General features: G+C 36.7%; 1 protein-coding gene across 4 annotated transcripts in view; it reads right to left on the bottom strand.

The window, feature by feature from the left end:
- Positions 1 to 6,565: 6,565 nt before the first annotated feature.
- TANK (TRAF family member associated NFKB activator) overlaps positions 6,566 to 9,005 on the bottom strand; it is a 98,908-nt gene continuing 96,468 nt past the window's right edge. For all 4 annotated transcript variants that reach the window (XM_073545728.1, XM_073545727.1, XM_073545729.1 and 1 more), the window contains exon 10: positions 6,566 to 7,366. In XM_073545728.1, the coding sequence (XP_073401829.1) occupies positions 7,196 to 7,366 (171 nt within the window). In that variant the 3' untranslated portion in view covers positions 6,566 to 7,195. The remainder of the gene's footprint in view (positions 7,367 to 9,005) is intronic.

Genomic DNA, 9,005 nt, shown 5'->3' with positions numbered 1-9,005 from the left:
ATTGATCAATTATTAAAATAAGTAAATACAATAAAACTGATCTTACTGAGTGATCGACTGGTACTGAAGAAGAGTTGGCCCCGTCTGGAGGCAACATATAGTCTACAAATAAGAGGTGGGTTAAAGCACATAAAGAAAAAAACAACGCACCAAAAGGAACCATAGTGAAATAATAAAAGGAATAACTTTATTGAATTAAAAATGTGTACAGAGGTCATAGGGTGATGAGCAGTGATAACAACCAGAAAAGATGGAACCTCAGGTCAGAGGTACAGAACGTAAGTTCAAAATATGCCTGACTACAGAATGATAGTTCACATGTAAAATAAGGAAATATATCAAGGAAAAAGTGAACTCATCAGTGAACATAAAAACGTGTATGAAGATAGATAAGGTAGGGCATATATAACATGCAGATGGTTGTATAGATACCTGAGACCTGCGGTGCCACCACCCCAACGCGCGTTTCAGCTGACGTGCCTTCTTTTTGAATTTTTTCAATAAAGTTATTCCTTTTAACATTACACTATGGTTCCTTTTCATGCTTTTTTTTATATGCTTTAATATAATGAACCTTTTGGACTAATCCTTCTATATTGACACAGTTGTCTATATTAACATTGAAACGACGTATTGTTGCCTTTATATGCTTTATCTAAACAAGAGGTAGGGCAGACAGTAGGCGAAGGTCTAACATATCTGATATATTGGGTTAAATTCTCAAATCCCCCAAAATTCATTTCTGCAAACTTGCTTATTTTGGGATTGCAGCAAATTAAACATAAAACACAATGTAAATCAGTTCCAAAACTGCAATGTACTCCATAAAAAAGCAACACTATCTCCAAAGTAACCAAAAAGTATTTAATAGGAGGATGCACAAAATGCATACGTTCTCTCACTGTTTGTCTAACACATATTCCTTTGAAGGAAACCGGATCGGCCACATGAAGAAATGTATATACTGTCAGTTGAGTGTATATAGCGACAGCCTCCGCACCGATATACTTCATAGCCGACTGTCAGCTTTGATTGCTAAAATGAAGATTGCCTTTGTTTACTCCTGTTTCTAGTTTGTTCCTTGTTACACATGTGGTATAATTAGTGGTGCTCCTTTTAGGCAGGGGCAGTAAGAGGTGGGTTGGAATGTATCGCTCTTCTCACTACAGCATCTCACAATAAACAAAGTCTCTAGGTATAAAACGGAGGACAGAAGCTGCTGCTGTAGTCGGACTAATGTGGGCTAAGGGTTTACCATCTTGTACAAGGTTGTTAGGGAGAAGTGCAATATCCCTGGGGATCTGCTACTATAGGGATGTTCTCAGTAGACCAAACACTCCAGCCCCTGCCCACACTGCTGAAAAAGAAGCGCTTCAACCAGAAACCTGGTTCTGATCCTCTCCAGTGTACGACCGCCGTTAAGTGTTCATTCAGCATCAGACAAATCAATGTGAGAAACAATAATACGGATCTGCATCTTTTACAAGTTGTAAAAATATCTTAAGTAATAAAAAAGATGGACATATGGCAGCATGTATGTATATGGAGGATCCTGGGGATTACACTCGTGTGTTATATCAGTTTTGTATAGTGTGGCCTTCTTTTCAGGATATATCTATATTTATATTTATATATAAATATATATATACATATTGTATAGTCAAGCAAACATTCTCTTTTTTATGTGTATATATATCTGTTACTCGGCGCTTACTCACATTTATGTCAATTAACATATGGTAAGCTTTTAATACTAGAGGTTCGGACCATCCCAAATAGGGTCACCTTGACGTGGTGGTATGGCTTTTACGCTTTTTGATCAAAATTATATTAATTTAGTACCTAATATACATAAGAGAAAATTAAGCCTGAGGAGGATCTCCACAGCACTGCTTTATCTCTATGTTACCCTCTACACTGCGGGAATCAGTTCTGACAAAGGTCCGGATTGTGACCAAAACATTATTATTTTTGAATTGCCATTAAAACTTTCTATTCACTTCACTGCAAAAATTGAGTGCCAGGTTTTCTCTTACTTATGTATGGATTGGACCTATACTCACGGACTACATTCTTCCCTACACTGAGTGCCATATATATCTACAGAAAACTAAGCACCCCATGTTATTTTTATGCACTATAGCTATTCATTTATTTACTGCAGGATATTTGCTCATTTTGTCTTTATCTTAGGTTTTGTATATATATATATTTATTCTGTTTGTGTATATACACTCACTGGCCACTTTATTAGGTACACCATGCTAGTAACGGGTTGGACCCCCTTTTGCCTTCAGAACTGCCTCAATTCTTCGTGGCAGAGATTCAACAAGGTGCTGGAAGCATTCCTCAGAGATTTTGGACCATATTGACATGATGGCATCACACAGTTGGCGCAGATTTGTCGGCTGCACATCCCTGATGCGAATCTCCCGTTCCACCACATCCCAAAGATGCTCTATTGGATTGAGATCTGGTGACTGAGGAGGCCATTTGAGTACAGTGAACTCATTGTCATGTTCAAGAAACCAATCTGAGATGATTCGAGCTTTATGACATGGCGCATTATCCTGCTGAAAGTAGCCATCAGATGCCTGTTCTTAGCTGAGAGGAGTGGTACCCAGTGTGGTCTTCTGCTGCTGTAGCCCATCTGCCTCAAATTTCGACGCACTGTGCGTTCAGAGATGCTCTTCTGCCTACCTTGGTTGTAACGGGTGGCAATTTGAGTCACTGTTGCCTTTCTATCAGCTCGAACCAGTCTGCCCATTCTCCTCTGACCTCTGGCATCAACAAGGCATTTCCGGCCACAGAACTGCCGCTCACTGGATTTTTTTTCTTTTTCGGACCATTCTCTGTAAACCCTAGAGATGGTTGTGCGTGAAAATCCCAGTAGATCAGCAGTTTCTGAAATACTCAGACCAGCCCTTCTGGCACCAACAATCATGCCACGTTCAAAGGCACTCAAATCACCTTTCTTCCCCATACTGATGCTCGGTTTGAACTGCAGGAGATTGTCTTGACCATGTCTACATGCCTAAATGCACTGAGTTGCCGCCATGTGATTGGCTGATTAGAAATTAAGTCTTAACACACAGTTGGACAGGTGTACCTAATAAAGTGGCCAGTGAGTGTATATATATATATATATATATATATATAGTGACCAGAAACCAGAAAAAACATTACTAATGTATGTTATATGTGTATATAGTAAGTGTGTTTTCTATCCCTTACATGATTGTATTTGTGACACCGGCCTCCCGTCTTGCCTTGGGAGGAGGTAAATTATTTAATATTATGCTGCCCTCTCCTGTCTTGTTTTGGTATTACAACTTGTAGTACTATGCTGCCCTCTTCTGCCTTAGTTTGGTATTGCAACTTGTTTTTCTGATTTGAAAATAAGTGGCAGTTGGAGGTGTGAGGAGATGAAAAGGTCGTGTTGTGCGGTTTTGGTGGTGAGAGGAGCTAGGAAATTGAGGCTCCTCATCTAGGACAAGCAGGTAGTACAATTAGCACCCTTTTTTGGAGTGCCCCAACAGAGTGCTGGGACCAGAGAAGGAACTGCACAACTGCGCAGCAGATTTTTCCAGATACACTGATCCGATTAAGGTCAGCTAATCCTCCCCCTTCACGCAGCACAGTTAGTCAAATGAAAAGTTACTGCCATCCTCCCAAGGCCGGGACTGAGAAAAGGTTTTGACTGACACGATGTGTAAGGAAAATTGTATCTGCTATCCAAGACTGTTATATTGAAAAATATAAGAATTGTTGCAAGCATTCAGTAAAGTTTGTTTTTCAAGTTTGCACGGGACCCCCAGTGTATGCTTCTTCTGTCCACAGCCTCATACCTTGCGGGCATCAACATAACTCTCAGACTCATATATCTGTTAACTCCCCCTTTATTAATTGCCACCTAACCTAGGGATTGTTAGAGCCATCGGAGTCACCGTGACTGCACTAGGCCCTGCATCCCACAAGGCGGTGCGACAATTAAAAATTGCATCACAAACAGGTTAACCCTTCTGTGCCTGCATGTAGTCTAACTGTTTACTAAGACTGTTTTAACAGAGCTCACTACTCTAAAAGTGACACTCAAAATGGCAGACGAAAGTGAAAATGAGCATCTTTGCAAAAGCACTTCTGATAAAGCCTCCACCGCATTTATGCCTCTCACCATGCCATATTATTTGAGAGCTCCCTAGATGCCACATTATAATGGGGAAACCAACATAGTACTACAAGTTGTAATACCAAAACAAGGCAGGAGATGGCAGCATAATATTAAATAATTTACCTCCTCCCAAGGCAAGATGGGAAACCGGTGTCACAAATGCAATCGTGTAAGGGATAGAGAACACACTTACCATATGACAAGTAACATACATTAGTAATGGTTTTTCTGGTCACTACATATACAGTACATATATATATATATATATATATATACATATATATAGTGCTCAAGAAATAAAGAGAACACTTAAACAACAGAATATAACTCCAAGTCAATCACACTTCATGGGATGTTAATTTTAATTTACAATAATCATTTTTATGTTTTATTGCTCTCAATGCATTACATGTGTAATGAATAAAGATTTGCAATTGGAATTTGTCATTCAGTGATATCTAGGATGTGTTCCCTTTATTTTTCGTATATATATATATATATATATATATATATATATATATACTGTGTATATATATATATATATATATATATATATATATATATATATATAGTGAGTACGGAAAGTATTCAGACCCCTTTAAGTATTTCACTCTTTGTGTCATTGCAGCCATATGGTAAATTCAGAAAAGTAATGTACACTCTGCACCCCACCTTGACTGAAAAAAAGCAAGAAATGTAGAGATTTTTGCAAATGTATTAAAAAATCAAACAACTGAAATATCACAAGGTCATAAGTATTCAGCCCCTTTGCTCAGTATTAAGTAGAAGCACCCTTTTGAGCTTGTACAGCCATGAGTCTTCTTGGGAATGATGCAACAAATTTTTCACACCTGGATTTGGGGATCCTCTGCCATTCTTCCTTGCAGATCCTCTTCAGTTCCATCAGGTTGGATGGTGAACGTTGATGGACAGCCATTTTCAGGTCTCTCCAGAGATGCTCAATTGGATTTAGGTTGGGTCTCTGGCTGGACCAGTCAGGAATTGTCACAGACTTGTTCTGAAGCCACACCTTTGTTGTTTTAGCTGTGTGCTCAGGGTCATTGTCTTGTTGGAAGGAGAACCTTCGGCCAAGTCTGAGGTCCAGAGCACTCTGGAAGAGGTTTTCATCCAGGATATCTCTGTACTTGGCCGCATTCATGCTTCCTTCAATTGCAACCAGTTATCCTGTCCCTGCAGCGGAAAAACACCCTCATAGCATGATGCTGTCACCACCATGTTTCACTGTTGAGATGGTATTGGGCAGATGATGAGCAGTGCCTGGTTTTCTCCACACATACCGCTTAGAATTATCACCGAAAAATTCTATCTTCCTCTCTTCAGACCAGAGAATCTTATTTGTCATAGTCTGGGAGTCCTTCATGTGTTTTTTAGCAAACTTTTTGTCAGTTGGGCATTTTTTTTTAAGTACATTTTTAAATTAAGGTAAAGAAATATTTGTGCCTAGTGATAATAAATTAAAGTATTGGCAGAAGCAAAATAAAACAAATAAAAAAAGAATATTTTTATATCTTTGTCATTTAAAAAATCCACTTTAATGCATTGCTTAAAATAACAGTACATGGAAATAATTACTGAAAATATAAATATGACATTTTTCATTTTTCTTTCTGAGGTGTAGCATTAACAAAACATAAAGCTTTATACAACATTTGCAGAATATAATACATATAGTATACTGCTTAAATACATATATTTTCCATGTATTAATAGGGTAGGGAAAGGTTTTCTGCAGGATATAAGTAACTTTATCCAATTTTCTCTTCATTTACACATTTTATTAAATTTGTATCACGTATTAATAATAAAGGAAAGCATCTACTCGCATTTCAGCTTAGTATATAACATAGCGGCGAGTGCTAAAATGCAGGAATGCTGTTAGCTTGTTGCTTAAGGGGTTTGTCACTTCATGTAATCTTTTATTTCTGCTTTTTTTTCTTTTTTCTAAATGGAAAAAAAAAATAGGATTCTATTTTTGTAAATGGTTAAAATTTAGTCTTTCATTTTTTTTTTCCTAAAACGCAACAAGCTCTTAGGTGTGGTCTTTTTTCACTAAAATTCATTACATTCTCCCATAGTGAAAAAAAACATGTCTATATAAAAAAAAAAAATCTAAAAAAAGAAAAGAAAAAAAATTGTAAGGAAAAAAAAATGCTGAAAAAACGCAACAAAAAAATCCGGAAAAAACTCTGAAGAAGCGCAACTTTTGCAAGGACAACAAACATACTGAAAGAAAGTTATCATATTGTCATGACGTCAAAAAGTAACTAAATTTGTAGCGAGTGATATTCGTCACAAATCTAGTTACTTTTTTTGCGCCACCCCCTCCCCAGAATGGGTTTCAAAGTGGGCGGAGCTTGTTTAAAGTGGGTGTGGTCTAGTAAATGTGCAACTGGATTATTATAATGTATGGCAGAAAAAAAATGTGTACATTGTAGCCCAAATCTACATAAGTTCATTACCTGCATAGATTTCATTTTCTGGCACACAGACAGCCCAAAAAACATGCTAGATTTATTAGGAGGCATGTATCTCTTGATACATTTGGTATACGGTAACTTATTCCAGCTGGCTATACGTCTTAAATGCCCATCTGATAAAATTCTCACCCACTGAGTCTAATTAAAAAAAGTTTTGAGAAAAAAAAAATTGTACAAAAATTTGCAAATAACATAAAAAAAACGCACACAGTAAATTGCTCAATATTGTCACCTACTTAATTTTATGATAACTGTTAAAATGTATTTTACTACAACTTACAGTATAGTCAGATAATGCACAAGTTCCAAAAAAAATAATAATGCGATTCATTTGGGGGGGGTGAATAATAATAACGGATATTATTACAAGGGGACGGTCCAAACGCGAAAAATATAATAATAAAATCAAGTCATCCAGATAATTATTCATCAGTGAAAATGGTCTAGAAAGGAGAAAGAAAGAATAGCGTAAAGTATGGATGCCATAATGATCTTCTGGGTAGAATTTTTTTTTTAGGACTGTCCTTTAAAAATGTGTGTTAAGATGTCGAAGAAAATCTCCTCCTAATGCAGCATTAGATGACGGTGGGAAAACAGCTTGGCAAAATTCACATCTGTGATCATTATCCTGATCCCATTTCTCACTTCCTAGAATTGATAGGTCATTGTCATGAGGCGATGATGGCTTCCAAATTGGCTAAAATAGAAAAAAAAAACATATTTGTTTATAGTATATATATAAAAAAAGATATTGCAAAAATAAGCATATAAAAAAACACAATATTGTAGCTTTGTAGTTTTCTTTTTTTTACTATTTTAGAACAGTTTTGAACAAATTCACATTTTTAATAAATTATTTGTCAATTTTAAATTATGTTTCACCCAAAATTCTTTCATTTTTTTCCCCCTCCATATTCCTTTTTTTATTATTTATAATACATACTCATCTTTCTTGTGTAGGATCTAGAATAGAATTTTTTTCTGTTAGTTTTTCAAAATATTTTACTACTAGTTTTGGCAATGAAGATAATTTTCTAGAACTTATTGGATATGATAAATTTAATGTCCATGTTACAGCAAGACCTTGACCCCCCATACAGGGAGGCAGGGGGCTACAGAAGTAAACTTAGATGACCAGAAAGCCCTATGATGACTTACGGTATATTTGGATCCGTAGAAACTATTTGCCGGGCAAAGGTCTACAAATGAATAAAATAAGTCAATAGATAATATTGTCGTTTGACTTTTGGGTGTTTATATTGTTTGTTATGATGTAGCATCTACTGTGCTAACTACATCTAGGTGTTCAATTTCTGTGCAGCGCCTCTACAGGGTAAAAGCAGTATTACACCATTCTCATTCAAATTTATTAGCTGTCCATGTAATGTATGGATATGATGGGTCCTCCAGACCCATCACAAATAAAAAAAATCATACTTTATAGTTTTCTTCTACTATGGCTAATAGATGATGATTTCTCTAAACAGTAGATTTCCCTCTATTCACCAAAACAAGCCCTTATACAGCAAAAATGATAATAAGATGGAGGAAAAAAATATACAAAAATTAATTGTGGCTGTGTCTTTAAAGGAGTTGTTCTTTTAGAAAAGTTTTTCCTAGAAGCTTTGTTAGTACAAAAAAACCCTGTCTGGGTCTAGCGCCGAGTCTCCGCCACTGCTGCAGTCAGTGAACTCATTAGCTTGCTACATCTGCAGGTCAGTCCGCAGAACATGGATGTGACGTTAACCCTGCAGATAATAACAGACACCAGGAGCAACAGTAGAGACTCAGTGCTGGACCCAGGAGGGGTGAGAAAAGGACAATTTCTTCTGATTTTTGTATATAATAAGATTAAGTTAAAAATGTTGAAAATGGGGTTGAAAATGTTTAAAATATATATATACTAGCTTGGCCCGTGAGAAATTTTCGCACATTGGTCGTCGGGGGGCGCAGACAGTTTCAGAAAAAGCAAGCTGGTCAAATGTAAATGTATTTCATGAGCTGATGAACACAGACAGGTATTTATATATGTAGTTGGGTAATACAATAAATTGTTTTGATAAGTAGAGGCCAAAAAATGTCATCCGGTTGAGGTGCCACCTGCAGGTCATTGTGTCTTTCTGCAGGTTTATGAAAATTAATGTTTAAAATGTATTTAGTGATAAAATCGTGAAGGTGTGGTTTGCTTGGCTGTTTTCTTGCTGAAGGGAGCTAGTTTACCTTTCAAATGGTGTAATATTTTCAGTGTGGGGCGAAGTAATCAGCGAAAAAGCAGTGCATGTATACAAATGTGTTGGTAGTGTGCTTTGGGGTACTGTGGTGCCACCTGAAGGTCA

This window comes from Dendrobates tinctorius, unplaced genomic scaffold (assembly GCF_039654945.1).
Source record: "Dendrobates tinctorius isolate UK_male_01 unplaced genomic scaffold, ASM3965494v1 ptg000143l, whole genome shotgun sequence".
NCBI lineage: Eukaryota > Metazoa > Chordata > Amphibia > Anura > Dendrobatidae > Dendrobates > Dendrobates tinctorius.
The sequence above is the reverse complement of the archived record's forward strand: the minus strand, read 5'-3'. Positions and strand labels throughout refer to the sequence as shown.